The 22,881-nt window shown below is 46.0% G+C and overlaps 1 protein-coding gene across 1 annotated transcript in view; it reads left to right on the top strand.

Annotated features, from left to right (window-relative positions):
* Positions 1–300: 300 nt before the first annotated feature.
* OPN3 (opsin 3) overlaps positions 301–22,881 on the top strand; it is a 39,434-nt gene continuing 16,853 nt past the window's right edge. Inside the window, exon 1 of the mRNA XM_065401985.1 lies at positions 301–652. Within this exon, the coding sequence (XP_065258057.1) occupies positions 301–652 (352 nt within the window). The remainder of the gene's footprint in view (positions 653–22,881) is intronic.

Here is a 22,881-nt window from a genome sequence, read left to right as displayed (position 1 = left end):
GCGTGCCTACAGCTAAGGGAGCCCTGCTGATCCGCCCCCAGCAAACACCGCCACGCAGCCTGCACTCCCCAGTCTGACCCCGCAGCGAACGGGGCTCGGCGCTGGCTGGGGGACCACTAGGGACCGGCCTGGGGGCGGGGGGAGGTGGCATCTCCTCCTCTCGCTCTCATTGGTGCCTGCAGCAGCCGGCGGTGGGATGAGGAGTCGACAGGGAACTGCTGCTGCTGCTGGACCCGGGGCCGCGCTGGGCGTGGGCAGCCTCCGCATGTGAGCGGGGAGCCGGCGGCCAGCCCCGGAGCCATGTACTCCGGGAACAGCAGCAGCGCCAGCAGCAGCCAGGCGCCCGGCCCGGGGCAGCAGGAGCAGCGGGAGGACCTGCCCCTCTTCAGCCCCAGCACCTACGAACTCCTGGCGCTGCTCATCGCCACCATCGGCATCCTGGGCTTGTGCAACAACCTGCTGGTGCTGGTGCTGTACTACCGCTTCCAGCGGCTGCGCACCCCCACCAACCTCTTCCTGCTCAACATCAGCCTCAGCGACCTGCTGGTCTCGCTCTGCGGGGGGACCCTCACCTTCGTGTCCTGCCTCCGCAGCCGCTGGGTCTGGGACGCGCCCGGCTGCGTCTGGGACGGGTTCAGCAACAGCCTCTTCGGTAAGGGGGAGGGGAGGAGACCGCAAGCCCCCAGCTCACCCATCACCGCCTCCCACCGCCCTCCACCCCACATTCCCCATCCACCTCACCGCCCTCCACCCTCCATTACCACCCCCGTCACCCCCATTCCCCACCTCCACCCCCATTCTCTACCCACCTCACCCCTTATTAAGTATCACTAATGTCCAGAAAGGCAGTTTTAGTGTGAAGTCCTGGCCAAAAAGATGGTTTCCATGAAAAGGGAATAGGGGAAAACCTGCAGTCTCTGCTTACTGTGCTTTTAGTATGTAAGATGCTAATGCTTGAAAGTAGAAAGTTTGTTTCCTGAAGTGATTATAACATTTACCAAAAGCAAGCTCAAAGACTGGGACCTTCTGCATGGAAATTTACTTGTGTAGGGTAGTTATTATAGCCTATGCCCCTTTTCGGTAACTTTTATTATCAGAAAGAAAACTCTTGACAATTAATCAGGAAAGCTATAAAGGAATCAGAGAAGTGTGCCTCAACATCCCCTCCCTGCTGCCAGAAGGGTCTGAGCAAGCTGTTTAGAAAATATAGAAACATCTTCGAAGAAAGTCCTTGGCTTATTTGAACATTGTGTGTCATCACTCCTAATTTGTAAGGAAAAATAAAACCTTACAGAGAAGGGAAAATTATAACTTTAATGACACACCGGAAGCATCTCTGACCATCCAGACATCCGAGAAGTCTGAACAGCATGGGGGCCACATCACAATATCAGGAAATTTAGAAGTCAGCTAGGTCTTTGTCTAGGAAGTTATCCAAAACATGGAACATCCAAAACATGTTTTTTCCACTCTCTGTATTAATTCTGAAGACACACCAGTACTCTTGATTTGTCTGATTTATTAAAAAAATAGCATTAGTAACAAAAGTGTAATTTTTGATGCTGCTCTTATCTTGAATGTTCACTTCACCCACATGAGAAACAAGTATTATTATAAAGTACGATTTTCTGTAGTGATAAGTGTTTCTGAAACTACTATTTACATTTTTTAAAAAGACAAAGTAAAATATGAAAGATGTTAAGTAATTTTTAGAGACAGTTTATGGAAGTCTGATAAAACACAGGATGTATTCTATCAGTGCAAGCTGCTGGAAAGAAGACAGAATTTTTCTTTGGTGATTTAATAATGTTGCAAAAAGATACAGCAATTACTGTAAACAATCATAGAAGTAGTTAGAAAGCCAATAACCATATTTCAAGTTCCTATCAGAAATTCTTTGACACACTTATAAAATATAGAGATATAGGTAGGTGTGTGCACAAAAAAATATGCACCTGCTCTACAGTCTACCTCCAATAAACAACCCCTTTATAAGATTTCCAAACTTCCCAATATAATTTTATTTTATCTTCAGCTATAGTTCACCTTTAGTAGACAACCCATTTGGTGGTGGATTAGCTAATCACTTATGACTGATTTCACTAATGCTATTAACAGTGGAAATGCTTGTGCAATGGAGGTATGTTGTGGGTGCAAGATGCAATTAGACTGCAAACTCACTAGAACAGGAACTATTTACCGGTACTTGTTTTGTATGGTGCTTAGCACATTCCCGGGGTCTTAAAAGTAAACCCACTAGTGCTTGCCATGATAGTAGGACAGAACCCCACTAGCATAATGTTATCTACATCAGTCAGGTATTTCAGACACTTAAAAAAAACCCTATGCATCTACCAGTGTTTGTTTTGCATGTGACCTCATCCAGAGAGTTTACCATTACATTTACTTAAGCAATTTAAAAATTCCATTCAATTTACCATCCTTTTTCTCATATATTGCACTGACTTCCAACAGCTACAACTTTTTACATTTTTGTATTTAAATACATTTCCAAAATATAAAATACACTGTAGAGATGGATGTGAAAAAGCTATAATCAGATCATCATCTTCAAAAAACACCACATATTAAAACCATAAGTATACATTGCCAGGATAAATGCACTATTATATATAGTTGAAATCATTTTCCTTTCCTTTCTGGAAGTGTTAATGGCTTGTCTTTTTTAATATATCCATTCAATTATGACTGCTAAGTTTTCTGCGCTTTAAAAATACAAAAACAACACACACACACACCATTCACACAAATACAACCACACGCCCACATAGAGTTGTTCCAAAAATTAAGAAATACTTTTAAGGCTGCATCTAGAAGCTGGGCCAGTGTTTACACCACAGAATCACTGATGCACATAATTACTTTCCCCTAGAATTTTCTTCCTCCTTGAATTGCCTATTGCATTGCCTGATGGAATCTGATACTTTAATGCATTTTGTTCAACTTCCACATAAAAACAAAATCATTTAACTATATGTATATATAAATAAAACCTGACTATCTTAATCTGAAGGTACTCTAAATTACAGCTAATCTGAATTTTGCACAGACTATTATCCGCCCCCCCCCAATAACTGTAGAAAGAAGACTGTATAATCTAGACACACATGAAAAAGAACAGAATAGCCAGGCTGTATGTTTACAAATACCTGCCACTTTAAAAACAGGTGCATTCCAGACTACCAAAATTATTGAATAGGAAGAGTTTCACTTACACATTGCATGTTAGTGACTTCTAAAGTGGAATTCTGACTTTGTCATGTCCACCATGGCATCTGTCTAAATGTGAATTTAGTGCTCAAAAAGAAGTTGAAAATTGACAGTTCTGAATTTTCTGAAGTTCATGTCCTTTTGTAAATAGACCAGGTGCAGCCTTGCACATTCCATTCTCTCACTATGCCATGGCATAGTGACCTAACAGGGTCATTTCTAGAGTGAACAGGCAGTTCAGTCATCACAGATATTGAATTCTTGGCCTCGCAAGTACCAATTAGTTTTTGTGTTGTTGACACCTGTCCACTGAGAACTTGACTCATTTCACACTGAATGACCAAAAGACATTTAGCTGTGATCACTATTGTTTGTGCTCACATCTTAAATATAGACCTAGGCATTCCTCCCTGACACAATAGAGGCTTATTGCATTAGCTTATCACCTACAAAGGCCAGGTTTCAACTATAGTGATCTCATTATGTCCTCTAGAAGAATTTACTACCATCACAAAACCACCACACAAACTTAGGGCTGACCTACAAATAGGATATTATAGTTAAGCATTTGGGATTGAGTTATATTAACCAAGCAGACTGCAGAACATCAGCCCACTCTATCTATGCCTGCTCTGTGGCTTTCTATTAAGACATAGTTACGTGTAAATCTTCTTTTCTCATTCTTCACCTCTTGTGCTCACAGATTTTCCCATTGTAAACTTGAACGGTCTTCAGTTGAAAGGCCCACATTCTAGGGTGGAGACAATCTTAGGCCTGGTCTACACTACGAGTTTAGGTCGACTTTAGCCGCGTTAAATCGAATTAAGCCTGGACACGTTCACACGACGAAGCCCTTTCTTTCGACTTAAAGGGCCCTTTAAACCGGTTTCTTTACTCCACCTCCGACGAGGGGATTAGCGATAAAATCGGCCTTAGGGGGTCGGAATTGGGTTAGTGTGGACGGAATTCGACGTTATTGGCCTCCGGGAGCTATCCCACAGTGCTTCATTGTGACCACTCTGGACAGCACTCTCAACTCAGATGCACTGGCCAGGTAGACAGGAAAAGCCCCGCGAATGTTTGAATTTCATTTCCTGTTTGCTGAGCGTGGAGAGCACAGGTGACCACGCAGAGCTCATCAGCACAGGTAACCGTGATGGAGTCCCAGGATTGCAAAAGAGCTCCAGCATGGACAGAATGGGAGGTACGGGATCTGCTCGCCATATGGGGAGATGAATCAGTGCTGGCCGAACTCCGAAGCAGTAAACGAAATGGCAAAATATTAGAAAAGGTCTCCAAGGCCATGAAGGACAGAGGCCATAACAGGGACGCACAGCAGTGCCGCGTGAAAATTAAGGAGCTAAGGCAAGCCTACCACAAAGCCAGAGAAGCAAACGGAAGGTCCGGGGCTGAGCCGGAAACATGCCGCTTCTACGCGGAGCTGCATGCCATTCTAGGGGGTGCAGCCACCACTACCCCAACTGTGTGCTATGAGTCCCTCACTGGAGAAACACACAGGGAAGCAGGTTCGGGGTACGAGGAAGATGAGGATGAAGATAATGTAAATAGCTCACAGCAGCAAGGAAGCGGAGAAACCGGTTTCCCCAAGAGCCAGGATATGTTTATCACCCTGGACCTGGAACCAGTAACCCCCGAACTCACCCAAGACCCTGTGGGCACACAGGGGACCGCTGGTGAGTGTACCTTTGTAAATATTACACATGGTTTAAAAGCAAGCGTGTTTAATGATTAATGATTAATTTGCCCTGGCAATCGCGGCCAGTACAGCTACTGGAAAAGTCTGTTAACGTGTATGGGGATGGAACGGAAATCCTCGAGGGACATCTCCAGAAAGCTCTCCTTCATGTACTCCCAAAGCCTTTGCAAAAGGTTTCTGGGGAGGGCTGCCTTATCCCGTCCGCCATGGTAGGACACTTTACCACGCCAGGCCAGTAGCACGTAGTCTGGAATCATTGCATAACAAAGCATGGCAGCATATGGTCCCGATGTTTGCTGGCATGCAGACAACATCCATTCCTTATCGCTCTTTGTTATCCTCAGGAGAGTGATATCATTCACGGTCACCTGGTTGAAATGGGGCAATTTTATTAAGGGGACATTCAGAGGTGCCCCTTCCTGCTCTGCTGAACAGAAATATTCCCCGCTGTTAGCCACGTGGTGGGGGGGAGGGGTGAAGTGATCATCCCAGAGAATTGGGTGTGTGGGGGAGGGGAATTAGTTGGGTTTGTGCTGCACGTTAACCCTGAAACCGCAGCCCCTCCTTTTACATTGCAAACCCATTTTAAATGGCCAACCCAACGGGTGCTTGGTATGGTTAATGAGAGCAGTACTGTTTGAAACCATCCCCACATGTTAAGAAGGTTAAAAAAGCCAAAAGACTGTGTCTTACCATGGCTGCCTGCAAGCTGAAATCTGTGGCCTGGCACTGCGTGAGTGATCTCTCACACCAAACCGGCAGGCCCTCAATATAAGAGGAAAAATGCGACCTTGTAACGAAAGCACATGAGCTGTGTGATGTGAACAGCAAAATTTAACGTGAAAGAGTGTACCCATTGTTCTCTAAAATGTATCTTTTTTAACCACCTCTCCCTTCTCCTCCACCAGCTGCAAATCTTTCTCCTTCACAGAGGCTAGTGAATATTCGAAAGCGGAAGCGAAGGACGCGTGATGAAATGTTTACAGAACTACAGACTGCCTCCCACGCTGACAGAGCACAGCAGAATGCGTGGAGGCAGTCAATGACTGATTATAGAAAAGCCCAATATGAGCGAGAGCAGAGGTGGCGTGCTGAATCGCGGGCTGAAGATGATAGGTGGCGTCAGCTTGCACACAGAAGGCAAGAGTCGATGCTCCGGCTGCTGGAGCATCAAACTGATATGCTCCAGCGTATGGTTGAGCTGCAGGAAAGGCAGCAGGAGCACAGACCGCCGCTACAGCCCCTGTGTAACCAACAGCCCTCCTCCCCAAGTCCCATTGCCTCCTCACCCAGACGCCCAAGAACACGGTGGGGGGGCCTCCGGCCACCCAGTCACTCCACCCCAGATGATTTCCCGAGCAATAAGTGTTAAAGTTTTAAAGTTTTAAACTGCAGTGTGTCCTTTTCCTTCCCTCCTCCCCCACCCATCCCGGGCTACCTTTGCAATTATCCCCCTAGTTGTGTGATGAATTAATAAAGAATGCATGAATGTGAAGTAACAATGACTTTATTGCCTCTGCAAGTGGTGCTCGAAGGGGGGAGGGTAGGGGAGGGTGGGGTGGTTGGTTTACAGGGAAGTAGAGTTAACCGGGTGGGGGGGAGGGGCGGAGGGTTCATCAAGGAGAAACAAACAGAAGTTTCACACCGTAGCCTGGCCAGTCACAAAACTCGTTTTCAAAGCTTCTCTGATGCGCACCGCGCCCTGCTGTGCTCCTCTAACTGCCCTGGTGTCTGGCTGCGCGTAATCAGCGGCCAGGCGATTTGCCTCAACCTCCCACCCCGCCATAAATGTCTCCCCCTTACTCTCACAGATATTGTGGAGCGCACAGCAAGCAGCAATAACAATGGGGATATTCTTTTCGCTAAGGTCTGAGCGAGTCAGTAAGCTGCGCCAGCGCGCTTTTAAACGCCCAAATGCACATTCCACCACCATTCGGCACTTGCTCAGCCTGTAGTTGAACAGCTCCTGACTCCTGTCCAGGCTGCCTGTGTACGGCTTCATGAGCCATGGCATTAAGGGGTAGGCTGGGTCCCCAAGGATCACGATAGGCATTTCAACATCCCCAACGGTTATTTTCTGGTCCGGGAAGAAAGTCCCTTCCTCCAGCTTTCGAAACAGAACAGAGTGCCTGAAGACGCGAGCATCATGTACCCTTCCCGGCCAGCCCACGTTGATGTTGGTGAAACGTCCCTTGTGATCCACCAGGGCTTGCAGCAGCATTGAGAAGTACCCCTTGCGGTTTATGTACTCGGTGGCTTGGTGCTCCGGTGCCAAGATAGGGATATGGGTTCCGTCTATCGCCCCACCACAGTTTGGGAATCCCATTGCAGCAAAGCCATCCACTATGGCCTGCACGTTTCCCAGAGTCACTACCCTTGATATCACCAGGTCTCTCATTGCCCTGGCAACTTGGATCACAGCAGCCCCCACAGTAGATTTGCCCACTCCAAATTGATTCCCGACTGACCGGTAGCTGTCTGGCGTTGCAAGCTTCCACAGGGCTATCGCCACTCGCTTCTCAACTGTGAGGGCTGCTCTCATCCTGGTATTCTGGCGCTTCAGGGCAGGGGAAAGCAAGTCACAAAGTTCCATGAAAGTGCCCTTACGCATGCGAAAGTTTCGCAGCCACTGGGAATCGTCCCACACCTGCAGCACGATGCGGTCCCACCAGTCTGTGCTTGTTTCCCGGGCCCAGAATCTGTGTTCCACGGCATGAACCTGCCCCAGTAACACCATGATTTCCACATTGCTGGGGCCTGTGCCTTGTGAGAGGTCTATGTCCATGTCCATTTCCTCATCACTCTCGTCGCCGCGCTGCAATCGCCTCCTCCTCGCCTGGTCCTGGTTTTGCTTTGGCATGTCCTGGCTCTGCATATACTCCAGGACAATGCGCGTGGTGTTCATAGTGCTCATAATTGCCGCGGTGATCTGAGTGGGCTCCATGATCCCAGTGCTAGCTATGGCATCTGGTCTGAAAAAAGGCGCGAAACTAGTATCTGACGGACCAGGGGAAGGAGGGAGGGAGGGAGGGAGGGGCGAGTGACGACATGGCGTACAGGTACAGGGAATTAAAATCAAGAAAGGTGGCTTTGCATCAGGGAGAAACACAAACAACTGTCACACAGAATGCCCCCCCCCCCCAGAGATTTAACTCAAAAGCCTGGGTTTAGCAGGCCGTTGATTTGACGGAGGGAGGGGGGAAGGAAATGAATACAGAACAAATCTATTTTTTACATCTTAAGACGACGGTGCAGCATGACTGATAGCCCTCGGCATTTTCTGGGTGCTTGGCAGCAAATACTGGGCGCTTGGCAGTTAGCCTTCAGGCCTATTGCACGATCTGCTGCTCAGGGAAGACTCAGCTTACGTGCGATGAGCCAACAGGGCGCGTGGCAGAAAATGGCATACTACGACTGATAACCATCATCATCAAGACAGTTCCATAGGACTGAGCATGTCTGCCCAGGTGCCCATGATTGACAGCCACTGCTGTACGACGAGGACGGTTACCAGTCGTAATAAACCATCTACTGCCAAAAGGCAAAAGGCAAGGGGCTGGTGCAATGCAGCCCCACGGCTGCCGGCACCCAGATCGCCAATGAAGGCTACCAGTCATGCTGCACCGTCTACCGCCAAAAGGCAGTTAGCTGCTGCTGCTGTGTAGCAATGCAGTCCCACGTCTGCCGGCACCCAGATGACATATGGTGACGGTGAGCTGAGCTGAGCTGAGCGGGCTCCATGCTTGCCGTGGTATGTTGTCTGCACAGGTAACCCAGGTAAAAAGGCGCGAATCTATTGTCTGCCGTTGCTCTGATGGAGGGGGAGGGGCCTGACGACATGTACCCAGAACCCCCCGCGACACTGTTTTGCATCATTCGGGCATTGGATTCTCAACCCAGAATTCCAATGGGCGGCGGAGACTGCGGGAACTGTGGGATAGCTACCCATAGTGCAATGCTCCGGAAGTCGACGCTAGCCTCGGTACTGTGGACACGGTCCGCCGACTAGAGCACTTAGAGCATTTTATGTGGGGACACACACAATCGGCTGTATCCGATTTCTATAAAACCGGCTTCTATTAATTCGATCTAATTTCGTAGTGTAGACATACCCTTAGATATCAGAGTTATATTCTGCACTTATTTCTTCACACACCACTTTTGCACAAGTCAGCTTTGTAGTAGCTTAGCTATAGGCTAAGATTTTCAAAAGTGATGAGTGATTTTTGGATGCCAATTTAAGCCATTTTAAGACAGTGGGTCTGATTTTCTGAAAGTGGGTTCATGACCATTTCTGAAAACCAGATCCTTTTAAGGATGGGCATCCAAAATCACTAGTTTTCAGTCTTATTTTAAACAAAGTTGTTTTTACAAAACTGCTATTGGTTATACTGTACTTTGAAGATAGATATCAAAATGCTTCTGTGTTCAACTAGAGCATATCAGTATTACATGATAGCTATGGCATGTACAAAAAAGACATTGAGACAGCATCTGCATTTTGTATGGCATATTCTAGTTTACCATGTAATTTCTGAGAGGTTATTTCACAAATATAAGGATACTTATTTCTGTTGGGATTTTGGAACAGTGAACTTTTAAGAGTTCCTGTTTAAAAGAGCCTCTCTTTTTGAGAACTGTTTTGACAGATTGCAGGTGTCTTAGCTCCAAAACTTAGTCTTTGTCAGCAAACTCCTCATTCTAAGGTTTTTCAGTCAGGGGAAAAGTAACAGGGCTTGGAACTCAACTCCAGTGAAAGTTGACTGACTCAGGGTCCAATCTGATCCAGGGATATACAGAGCGATTTCTTATGCATTTCCTGCAGTACCCTACTTTTGCATTAATTTTGGTTCATTAGCTGACAAGACCATGTAGCAGTGGCTACTCCCCAGGCAGTAATAGGTTGCTCGGGGCCTGCTGTTCACTCTACCAGGCTCTCAGTCTGCTATTATCTTTGGAACCAGGAAGGGTGGTTATTGGTTTGGAAAATAAAGGAATTTATTTTCCAAACTGGAAGTACTCTGTGTGATAGACTCCCAAAATCTTAAATCATCCGCAGTGTAGGATCTGAAGTCCGATGAAACTTACCTGTATATGTATTCACAATGGGGACTGTGAAAAGAGTGGGCATTTACACGATTACTGTGCCACCATCTGCAGGATTCCCTATACTTAGGGTGGGAAATAATATGGTAAATTGAATTACTACTCTTGAATTTTTAAGTGACTTTTACATTACCTTTCCCAGATTGTAGCCCCCATCTAGTCCATTAAATCGTGTGGAGCCACAGTGGTTCCAATATGATGGGAAGAAATAGGTACTCCAATTAATAGGTGTATTTCAAGCTACAAGGAGGTCTCCATTCTGATGGCTTTGTAGGAGCTCTGTACTTGTCCTGGTGAGCTCCTCTGCCTATGAGAATATGAACCTCCTTCCCCTCCTCCCAACCTATGAGAGCCAATTTGGTAGCAGCTGGCATCTTAATTATGTTTAGTCACGAGCTATATTGCTGAATCTATCTGGAAGATTTCCTGTCTAGCATACATTTATCTATCCACGTGCTAGAGAGGATACCTGATAGCTAAAACACAAACCTTTTAAAATAGACTCAGTTCCCATTAACTAAAGCAGGAATTTTGCCTAAGGACCACAGAATCAGAGAATGAAACCATTAGATGTGCATCTGTTAGCTTGTCATGAATCTAAAAAAATCTATAGCTAGTAGTGACCACCCGCAGACAAATTTGCAACTGCATATCAGGCTGTTTTGAATCCCAATATATGCAGTAGGGCCATGCTTTATTATCAGGCATAGGATTAGTCCTGTACACGTGATAATATTTCCTGAGGTTTCAGAAAAATGCCTGATTGACTCCAAGGAGCATATTGTTCTCTTGCTACATACACAATTTCAGCTAATACTGATGAGGGTTATTCCACCTATCAAAAATACTATTCTCATAAACGTTTGCAAATACATTGAAATTTGTCTTAAGCAAGCTCTCAAAAGAATGCTGAATTGGTTGCATACAGAAATGATCTTAAGAAAGGTATTTCTGAGGCAAGGGTGTTAACTTGCACAGATTTCACTGTCTCATACTCCTAGTGATTTTAGGAAGTTCATGTAATCAGTTTGTAGGAACAGTACTCTAATTATGAATGGAAAGCCATGTCCTTCCTAACAGCATGCTATTTTTCTTGTAAAGATATATATTGGAACATATTTTAAACGTCCAGCTCTTAATAACCATTTGACTGAAAATATTCTTCCCACACTGTTGGAGAGATCATAGTGTATGCAATAGCTAAATTATGGCTCATTAGCTTCACAAATAATAGGATTCCTGAGCTGCAGCAGGTACACTGTAACGATGCTGCCTCTGGTGGGACACAACTGAGCATATCAGTTCAGGAGAAATTGCTTAGAGCAGGGTCGTTACAGCCCAAAGCTGGGTGTCCTTTATTACTAAGGCACACCAAGCCAGCCAGACAGAGAGGACTTCGGTTTTACCCCACTGGCTAACCAGAAGTCATACAAGCAATTCCCTTAGACACTCCAGTTTCCCAGTATCCCCACCTGTGCCACTCGTTATGGGAATGACTGGTTATGAAAACCAATACCCCAGTAAAAGAAAAGAAGAGGTGCTCCCGATCCCAAAGAACCAAGCCCCAGACCCAGCTCAATATATGGCAGAGCTTACCCACACATCACGCTGTTGCCAATCCTTTAGAATCTAAAATCTAAAGGTTTATTCATAAAAAGAAAGAAATATAAATGAGAGCTAAAATTGGTTAACTGGAATCAATTACATACAGTAATGGCAAAGGTCTTGGTTCAGGCTTGTAGCAGTGATGGAATTAACTGCAGGTTCAAATCAAGTCTCAAGAGTACATCCACAGCTGGGATGGGTCATTCAGTCCTTTGTTCAGAGTTTCAATTTGTAGCAAAGTTCCTCCAGAGGTCAAAAACAGGATTGAAGACAAAATGGAGATGATGCAGCTGCCTTTTATAGTCCTTTTGCCATGTGGCTTGTGCTTCCTTTGTTCCAAAATCAAGCTACCTAGCACATGGCATGGAAAAAAGTTAGAGTTCTGTCCATAGGCATGTCCCTGCATGCCTTGCTGAGTCACAAGGCGTATCTGCCTTCTCTCAATGGGTCAGTTGTATAGCTGATGGTCCTTAATGGGCCATCAAGCAGGCTAGGCAGTGCTGATGCCACATTGTCTGGGGTGTCACCCAGAAGCATAGCACAAGTTTGAAATACAGACAGGATAGAGCCAATACTTATAACTTTAAATACAAAAGTGATACATGCATAAAGATAGCATAACCATAACCAGCAAATCATAGCCTTGTCATATACAGCTTACTTAATCTACTTTGTACAAGATTTGGTGCCACTATAGGACTTTGGTTGCAACAATGATCTATACGGTCACAGTTTATGTCAATAACATCACAGAACAGTACTCTAATTATGGATGGAAAGCTATGTCCTTTTTAACAGCATGCTATTTTTCTTGTAAAGATATATAGGAACATATTTTAAACTTTCAGCTCTTAATAGCCATTTGACTGAAAATATTCTTCCCACACTGTTGGAGAGATCATAGTATATACAATAGCTAAATTATGGCTCATTAGCTTCAGAGATAATTGGATTCCTGAGCTGCAGCAGGTACACTGTAACGATGCTGCCTCTGGTGGGACAGCAGATACAAATGACATTCCTTGAAAATTGAAATCTGTTCTAAGTAGACCAGTTTATTAAAGGTGAACTGCCAAGTAAATATTACAAGTTAGGGCTTTATGGTCTCCTACACTAGTGTGAGGAGAAAAACTAGAAAGTTTTCCCAGCCATTTTATAGCCTCTTCTCTCTTGGGGAATACCTTGGCCCTGGTCTACACTATGGGGTTAGGTCGAATTTAGCCATGTTAGGTCGATTTAAAAATGACCGCATCCACACAACCAACCCTGTTCTGTCGACCTAAAGGGCTCTTAAAATCGACTTCTGTACTCCTCCCTGGCGAGGGGAGTAGCACTAAAATCGACCTTGCTGGGTCGAATTTGGGGTAGTACGGACACAAATCGACGATATTGGCCTCCGGGAGCTATCCCAGAGTGCTCCAATGTGACCGCTCTGGACAGCACTTTCAACTCCGATGCTCTAGCCAGGTACACAGGAAAAGCCCCGGGAACTTTTGAATTTCATTTCCTGTTTGGTCAGCCTGGTGAGCTCAGCTGCACTCAGCAGCACAGGTGACCATGCAGTCCCAGAATCAAAAACAAGCTCCAGCATGGACTGAAAGGGAGACACTGGATCTGATTGCTGTATGGGGAGAAGAATCTGTGCAGGCAGAACTCCGATCTAAAAGAAGAAATGCAAATATATTTGCCAAGATCTCACAGGGCATGTTGGACAGAGGCTACACCAGGGACACACAGCACTGCCGGGTGAAAGTTACGGAGCTCAGGCAAGCCTACCAAAAGACAAAGGAGGCAAACAGTCACTCCGGGTCAGAGCCCCACACATGCCGCTTCTATGACCAGCTCATGGCATTCTAGGTGGGGACCCTACCACTATCCCACCACTGTCCGTGGACACCTGCAAGGGGGGAGTCTCACGCAACAGGTAGGAGGATTTTGTGGATGAGGAAGAGGAGGAGGAGAATGAGCAGCAGGCAAGCGGTGAATCCATTCTCCCTGGCAGCAAGGAACTTTTCATCACCCTGGAGCCAATACCTTCCCAAGGCGTGATCCCCGACCCTGAGGCCGGAGAAGGCACCTCTGGTGAGTGCACATTTGTAACTACAGTACAGGGTTTACAAGCAATAGTGTTCATGGTCACCTGGTTGAAATAGGGGAATTTTTGTAAGGGAACAATAAAAGGACCCCGTTCATGCTGGGCTGTTTGCATTTGGCTAAAAGGGATCATTCTGGAGAATAGCCATGAGACAGGGGGAGGGGGGAAGGGATCATCCCAGAGAATAGCCACGCGGTGGGGTGGGGGTAGGTGTGTGCTGCACATCTACCCGAATACTGCAGCCCCTCTTTTTAAATGTGAAACCCAACCCATTGTTTGCTCTGGGAAAGGGGGGCGCTGGAGTTTGAAAACATTCCCTCATGTTATGAAGGCGTAAGAAGCCAACCCAATTTTACTCTCCCTTTTTATCTCCCCCCAGGTGCAAATGTTTCTACGCTCCCCCTATCATCTCCGTCTCTGCGGTTATCGCAGATTAGAAGGCGGAAAAAACGCACTTGTGATGACATGTTTTCTGAGCTGATGCAGTCCTCCCGCACTAATAGGGCACAGCTCAATGCATGGAGGCATTCAGTGGCAGAGGCCAGGAAAGAATTGAGTGAGTGTGAAGAGCAGAGGCAGGACGCGATGCTGAGGCTAATGGGGTAGGAAACGGACATGCAGAAGCGTCTGTTGGGGGAGCAAACTGACATGATGAAGCGTGTGTTGGAGCTGCAGGAAAGCCAACAAGAGCACAGACCCCCACAGCACCAACTGTATAACCGCCAACCCTCCTCCCCAAGTTCCATAGCCTCCTCACCCAGACGCCCAAGAACGTGGGGTGGGGGAGGCTCTGGTCACCCAGCCACTCCACTCCAGAGGATGGCCCAAGCAACAAAAGGCTGTCATTCAAGCAGTTTGATTTGTAGTGTGGCTACAATAAACCATGTGGCCTTGTCCTTCCCTCCTCTCCCACCCCACCCGGGCTCCCTTATCCATTATCTAATTTTGTTTGTAATTATTAGAGAAAGAATGCATGGTTTCAAAACAGTAGCTACTTTATTTCGAAGGTGGGAGGGTGGTTGGCTTACAGGGAATTAAAATCAACAAAAGGGGACGGGTTTGCATCAAGGAGAAACACACACAACTGTCACACCGTAGCGTAAGTAGTCATGAAACTGGCTTTCAAAGCCTTTCTGATGCGCAGTGCACCTAGCTGTGCGCTTCTAATCGCCCTGGTATCTTGTTGCTCATAATCGGACGCCAGGCGATTTTCCTCAACCTTCCACCCCGCCATAAACGTCTCCCCCTTACTCTCACAGAGACTGTGGAGCACACAGCAAGCAGCAATAACAATGGGAATGTTGGTTGCGCTGAGGTCTGACCTCGTCAGCAAACAGCGCCAGCGAGCTTTTAAACATCCAAAAGCACATTCTACCACCATTCTGCACTTGCTCTGCCTATAGTTGAACTGCTCCTTACTGCTGTCCAGGCTGCCTGTGTACGGCTTCATGAGCCATGGGAGCAAGGAGTAGGCTGGGTCCCCAAGGATAACTATTGGCATTTCAACATCCCCAACAGTAATTTTCTGGTATGGGAAGTAAGTCCCTTCTTGCAGCTGCTCGAACAGCCCGGAGTTCCTAAAGATGCGAGCGTCATGCACCTTTCCCGGCCATCCTATGTTGATGTCGGTGAAACATCCCTTGTGATCCACCAGTGCTTGCAGCACCATTGAGAAGTACCCCTTCAGGTTTACATACTCGTTGGCAAGGTTGTCCGGTGCCAAGACAGGGATATGCCTTCCGTGTACTGCCCCACCACAGTTAGGGAACCCCATTGCAGCAAAGCCATCCACTATGACCTGCACATTTCCCAGAGTCACTACCCTTGCTAGCAGAAGGTTAGTGATTGCCCTGGCTACTTGGATCACAGCCGCCCCCACAGTGGATTTGCCCACTCCAAATTGATTTCCGACTGACCGGTAGCAGTCAGGCGTTGCAAGCTTACACAGGGCTATCGCCACTCGCTTCTCAACTGTCTGGACAGCTCTCATCTTGGAATTCCTGCGCTTCAGGGCGGGAGAAAGTAATTCACAGAGTTCCAGGAAAGTGGCCTTATGCATGAGAAAGTTTCGCAGCCACTGTGAATCATCCCAGACCTGCAACCCTATGCGGTACCACCAGTCTGTGCTTGTTTGCCGGGCCCAGAATCGACGTTCCACTGTATCAACCAGCCCCAGTGCCGCCATGATGTCCCAATTGCCACAGCCCATGCTTTCAGGAATGTCTGTGTCCATGTCCTCATGAAAATCCTCCTCGTGCTGACGTCTCTTAGCTGAGCGGGCTCCATGCTTGCCACGGTATGGCATCTGCAGGAGAGCAGAGTTGCAGCGGAAGCGGTGGATGACGACGGTTAGCAGTCCTACTGCACCGTCTGCTGCCAGCAGCACACAGGACACAACAGCAGCGCTGAGCTGAGCGGGCTGCACGCTTGCTGTGGCATGTCGCCTGCGCAGAAAAAAGGCGCGAAACGATTGTCTGCCATTGCTTTCATGGAGGGAGGGGAGACTGACAACATGTACCCAAAACCACCCGCGACAATGTTTTTGCCCCATCAAGCATTGGGAGCTTAACCCAGAATTTCAATGGGTGGGAACTGTGGGATAGCTACCCACAGTGCACCGCTCCGTAAGTTGATGCTATTCATGGTAGTGAGGACGCACTCCGCCGACTTAATGCGCTTAGTGTGGACATATGCAATCAACTGTATAAAATCGATTTCTAAAAATCGACTTCTATAATATCGACCTAATTTCATAGTGTAGACATACCCTTGGAGAACAATGCTACAAACAGCTCTTTGCTAAGGGTGAAATGCACTTTATCCAATCCTGAAAAGCTTCAAATGGTCTTGCACTAAATTCACAAGGAATTTTTCCTTTTTTTAAAAATTTAAGACAAGCTGAGTTTTTCCTTTAAATGTTAGATGACAAACTGCCAGAGACTCATCTGAAAGCCAGGATCTGATCGTAGGCTGGAAAAAGTCCATTTGACATAGATTCACCAGCTATTCAATTAGAAGCCCTTCCTTACCCAATTTGAGAGCATATTGCCCTCCACTAACCTCTCTCACACTGTCACCATATGTTGCATTCACAGCTGTATTCCCACTGAAATTAATGCTATCTGCCAAATAGCTTCATGGACGTGTCCTTTCTTGCAGACAGCAAAGAACTTGCCCGATATACTCTTAGCTTTAGTGGTTTGTCTGAAGCAAATTAATTGCTCACAGGAGTGAACAGTGGATATTAATTCTATAATGGTTTGATAATGGGCCACTAGACAAAATATATTTGAAACCTAAGTCTAATATTTCTTGAATATTCTTCAACCTGTTTAGCTTTGATTGAAGGAAATGAACTTAATACTAAATGTTGCTGAAAATCCTCAGTGATGCATTGTTGGTATCACCAAGTAATGTTCTGACATATATTTGTTTGCTAAATTAAACCAGCTCAGATAGGGATTGCCAGTGGGATGTAAAGCATCTTATTAGCATGTTGTTATTTCATGTCTTTGACCAGAGGTTGCTACCATTTGATGGCTGTTTGGCCTTCCAAATGTGTGGAGTCTGCAACTGGGTGTGGCTCCTCCCCCACATTTTCCCCCGCAGAAACCACATGAACTCCAGGTAGTGCTGTCACTGTATTCCATATCCTTTTATTTTAAGTTCCTGCCCCATTTCCCTAGCAATCCCCATGCAACAGTCTAGTTACAGCACCGGCAGCACTTTTTGGCCCTCTCCCCAGGACCTGAAGGGAACACTAGCCCTGATCCACCCCACCATTTCCTTCCTGCCTCTCTATCAGCCTTGGGCTGATAGGCTAATTGGTTCCTTATCCCATCCAGTTTTCCAACCTGATTGCCTAATTACCCCATCAGCTTTCTCCAGGGGATGCAATTAACATCTGAGTGATCAGAGTGCAGGCTTACCTCTTCACCCTCAGTAAAAGTGTGAATCATAAAGAATATTTTCTTATACAGTAGGAAAGGGAAAAGAAACACAGGAAACATACCTGAGTAATGGGGTTTTGGAAATTTTCTAGTTAAGCACGCTGAAGTAGGGGAACACCACAGGGAGAGCCCTGAATACAGAATTTAATAGAATCAACAACAAATTGAGGAATCTTCTCCCCTCCACAAAAATGTCATTTTTTTGGTTTAGTTTTTAGTAGTTCTGTGATTAGGATTCTTCCCCTCTTCCCCAGCTCCTCTCGCTCTCCAGTACCAATCAGTACTTTGAGAGTCTATTAACAACTCCCACTGCTTAAAGGAGATGATGTACTAAGTGCTAGTTCAGCACCAAGGGGAAGTGTGGCATTGAGGCAGACACAATACATATTGGAACAATGCTAACTGCATTTGAAGTGTGGAATTGTCCTGTCCTATATCTAAGAGACAACTCAGGTTAGATTATCTCACAGGGAATAGGATCTGTGAAAAATGCATGCACGTGGTGTTTGGCACAGTTATGAGCACTTTTACTCAAAGGCGGACTAGCCAGCATACCTCTAAATAACTCACACACACAACTATGCATAGAAACATAGGAAAGAAACAGTTCATTGGACTAAGTTTTTTCACAAAAATACATTTAGCCTGAAGAATTCATTCCCACAGTATACAGAGGCTAATCCACAGTATACTGAGGCTACCAATACATTTCAAAACACGAGACCATTTGTATGAATAAGAATAGCACCTGGAATGTCACTAGCTGAAACATAATTACAAAGGCCATCAATCCTTATACTTCAGGTTGTTAGCAGATAACCCAACCAGATCAGGAATAAATTGCCAACCCCTCTCATCTGTTTAGTATTACGGAGTTAGGTACTTTGTGGGGTTTGACATTATTTGAGAGTCAGGTAGACAAACAAAACTAAATCCTCTTTGTTTTGCTTAGACCTGTCTGTGCAAATATGGCTGGAAGAAGAGGAAAGAATTCTAGATTATTAGTGCTCAGATGTGGCTAGTGTTTGACTAATAAGAGGCTGATAGAGTTCAGCTATTCATAGTTGGGTAAGGCATGTGGTGCTGCTTCTAGGTGCCTTGTTCCAGCTTCCAGACACAATAAACTCTTCATTATTCTCTAACCTGAAGATACAAATATCACCCTAAATGAAACTATAATCTGATGCAGATTTGTGTTCTGTTCAAACATCAGGGCGATCATGGATCTATGTTTCCCTCAATGGTTTTTCCAAAAGTATCATGACAAAAAGGCAGGGAACTTTTAACTCCTGGGGTGGATGTTCCATTAAGTCCCATTTGCTGTCATCATATGATCCATCTAGTTCAGCATCCTATCTCAAATAAATTTGCCCCAATGGGAAGGTGAAACTCAACTGGTACAAGTTCATCTGAAGCATAGATGAATCCAGCAAATCAACATTTTTACATTGCTGAAAACATAATCCTTCATATAAGCCTCTTACCTGTGATCTGCCCTTCGCTCCATCAATCCTGATGATGCAAGGATTTAGCTTTAGTATTTGGCAGAGATACAGGAGTGTGTATTAGCTATGGAGACTTTATTCTTAAAATGTAAATGAATTAAACTATCCTCTGTCTCATGACAACATTTGAAAAATACAATGCACTGAAGATAAAAAAGGACAGTTGAAATAAACTGAGCTGAAGCCCAATATAAAAGGGAGAATCTTGACAGCGAAAGCATTCTAAATAGTGTAGGTAAATTAAAAGACAAAAAGTTACGGGTCACATCCTTACACAGACAAGACTTCCATTGACTTCAGTATGAGTTTTGCCTGAGTAAAGATTACTGGATTAGGCCCATAAACTCTTTTCACAATGAAATATAAACAACTTAATTCAGGAACTCTATTGATGATACATCAGGAGAGAATTTGGATGTAATCTGTAAACTAAATGAAAAAAGCAAGCACTAAATTTAATGAATATGTAATTGTAAAGATTAATGCAATGTAGGGAAAGTTACATGTGCTTTTATTTTTAACTGCATATTTGAAACCAGTTCTTCACTTCAGTTAACCACAGTTTACACCGAAACCAGCAGATTGAAAGGATTAATTTATATATAAACTTACTTTGATTCAACAGACCAGGCTTCAAGGGTAAGCTGATAGATATACACACTGGGTTCTGGGTTATCCAGAAAGTAACTCTGATGACAGATGTACATCCTGGAGATGCTGATAGTGCCTTCACAGTTAAGGTTGCTTTCCATATACACTTAAACGGGGCTTCACTCTTTTTGCTTTGTATGAAGAACCTACTGCAAGTGATCTTTAATTTAAGACTGACTTTTCTAAAGATCCTCAAGTAAATCTGTTAATATGTTCAGGAATTAATTAAAAGTGAGATCTTTAAGAAAACTTCTATTTGAGTCATTTTTGGGGCCTCTCAAATCAATGGCTTCTTACTAATCCTTTAAACCAGTGGTGGGCTACCTGTGGCCCGCGAGCCGCATGCGGCCTGTCAGGGTAATCCACTGGCAGGCCGCAAGACAGTTTGTTTACATTGACCATCCGCAAGCATGGCCACCCGCAGCTCCCAGTGGCTCATGAAGCCTTACACAGGCAGCCTGGACAGTAGTAAGGAGCAGTTCAACTATAGACTGAGCAAGTGCAGAATGGTGGTAGAATGTGCCTTTGGATGTTTAAAAGCTCGCTGGTGCGGTTTGCTGAGTAGGTTAGACCTCAGCGCAACCAATATTCCCATTGTTATTGCTGCTTGCTGTGTGCTCCATAATATCTGTGAGAGTAAGGGGGAGATGTTTATGGTGGGGTGGGAGGTTGAGGCAAATCGCCTGGCGGCCGATTTTGAGCAGCCAGACACCAGGGCGATTAGAAGAGCACAGCTAGGTGTGCTGCACATCAGAGAGGCTTTGAAAACCAGTTTCATGACTACCTACGCTACGGTGTGACAGTTGTGTGTGTTTCTCCTTGATGCAAACCCACCTCCTTTGTTGATTTTAATTCCCTGTAAGCCAACCACTGTCCCCCCTTCAATCACAGCTGGCAAAGGAAATAAAGTCCCTATTGTTTTGAAACCATGCATTCTTTCTTTAGTAATTTAAAAAAAAAAAAGGTGAGATAACTGACAAGGTAGGCCGGGTGGGGTGGGGGAGGAGGGGCGGAGGGAAGGACAAGGCCACATTGCTTATTGTAGCCACACTACAAATCAAAACTGTTTGAATGACAGCCTTCTATTGCTTCGGCCATCCTCTGGAGTGGACTGGCTGGGTGCCCAGAGCCTCCCCTCCCACATGTTCTTGGGCATCTGGGTGAGGAGGATATGGAACTTGGGGAGGAGGGCAGGCGGTTATATAGTGGATGCAGCGGTGGTCTGTGCTCTTGTTGCCTTTCCTGCAGCTCCATCAGATGCCTGAGCATGCCCGTTTGCTCCCCCATTAGCCTCAGCATCACATCCTGCCTCTGCTCATCATGCTCACTGTATGCTTTCCTGGCCTCTGTCACTGTATGCCTCCATGCATTCAGCTGTGCCCTATAAGTACGAGAGGACTGCATGAGCTCGGAATACATGTCATCGCAAGTGCATTTTTTTCGCCTTCTAATCTGCAATAACCTCAGGGATGGAGATGATAGGGGGAGCGTAGAAACATTTGCACCTGCAGGGGGATAAAAAGGGAGAGTAGAATTTAAGAAGATACATTTCTGAGAACAAAAGGGAGACTCTTTCACAGTGAATCAAGCAATTCACAGCAGACAGCACATGTGCTTTAGGTACAAGGTTGCATTTTGCCTTTTATATTGAGCGCCTGCCGGTATGGTGACATCACACACAGCTGGGCGAAAGAATTCAGTTTCCAGGCAGCCATGGTAAGCCAAAGGGTATGCGGGGTTGGCTTCTTCTGCCTTCATAACATGTGGGAATGGTTTCAAACTGCAGCATCCTCCTTTCCCATAGCAACCAATGCGGGTTGGATTTGCCATTTAAAAGGAGGGGCTGCGGTTTTTGGATGGATGTGCAGCCCAACCCTTCCCACACCTCACTGTGTGGCTATTCTCTGGGATGATCCCTTTTAGCCAAGCGCAAATAGCCCAGCATGAACGGGGTCCTTTTACTGTTCCCTTACAAAAATTCCCCTATTTCAACCAGGTGACCATGAATGATATCACACTCCTGAGGCTAACACAGAAAGATATAGACTGAATGTTGCTTGAATGCGACCAAAACCCAGGACCATTTGCTGCCATGCTTTGTGCTGGAATGATTCCAGACTACTTGCTACTCGCTTGGCATGGTGAAGTGTCCTATGGTGGAGGACGAAATAAGGCAGCCCTCCCCAGAAACCTGCAAAGGCTTTGAGTACCTCCAGGAGAGCTTAATGGAGCTGTCCCTGAAGGATTCCCGCTCCATCCCCAGACATGTTAACAGACTTTTCCAGTAGCTGTACTGGCCGCAAATGCATCCCAAGTCTTCAGGGCAAATCAAACATTAAACACTATTGTTCTTAAACCCTGTAGTGTAGTTACAAGTCTGCACTCACCAGAGGTGCCTTCTCCGGCTTCAGGGTCCGGGAACTCGCCTTGGGAGGATATTGGCAAAATCCTCCTCCCTGTTGCGTGAGACTCCCCCTCCTTGCAGGTGTCCACGGACGGTGGTGGGGTAGTGGTAGGGTCCCCCACTAGAATGCCATGCAGCTGATCATAGAAGCGGCATGTATTTGGCTCTGACCTGGAGCGACCGTTTGCCTCCTTTGTCTTTTGGTAGGCTTGCCTGAGCTCCATAACTTTCACCCGGCACTGCTGTGTGTCCCTGTTGTAGCCTCTCTCCACCATGCCCTGTGTGATTTTGGCATATATATTAGCATTTCTTCTTTTTGATCAGAGTTCGGCCTGCAGAGATTCTTCTCCCCATACAGCAATCAGATCCAGTGTCTCCCATTCGGTCTATGCTGGAGCTCGTTTGCAATTCTGGGACTGCATGGTCACCTGTGCTGCTGAGCTTGCCATGCTGACCAAACAGGAAATGAAATTCAAAAGTTCCCGGGGCTTTTCCTGTGTACCTGGCTAGTGCATCGGAGTTGAAAGTGCTGTCCAGAGCGGTCACATTGGAGCACTCTGGGATAGCTCCCGGAGGCCAATACCGTCGAATTCCGTCTGCACTACCCCAAATTTGAC

This window comes from Emys orbicularis, chromosome 3 (assembly GCF_028017835.1).
Source record: "Emys orbicularis isolate rEmyOrb1 chromosome 3, rEmyOrb1.hap1, whole genome shotgun sequence".
NCBI classification, from domain to species: domain Eukaryota; kingdom Metazoa; phylum Chordata; order Testudines; family Emydidae; genus Emys; species Emys orbicularis.
Note: the sequence above shows the minus strand (reverse complement) of the source record. Positions and strands in the feature narration are given on the sequence as shown.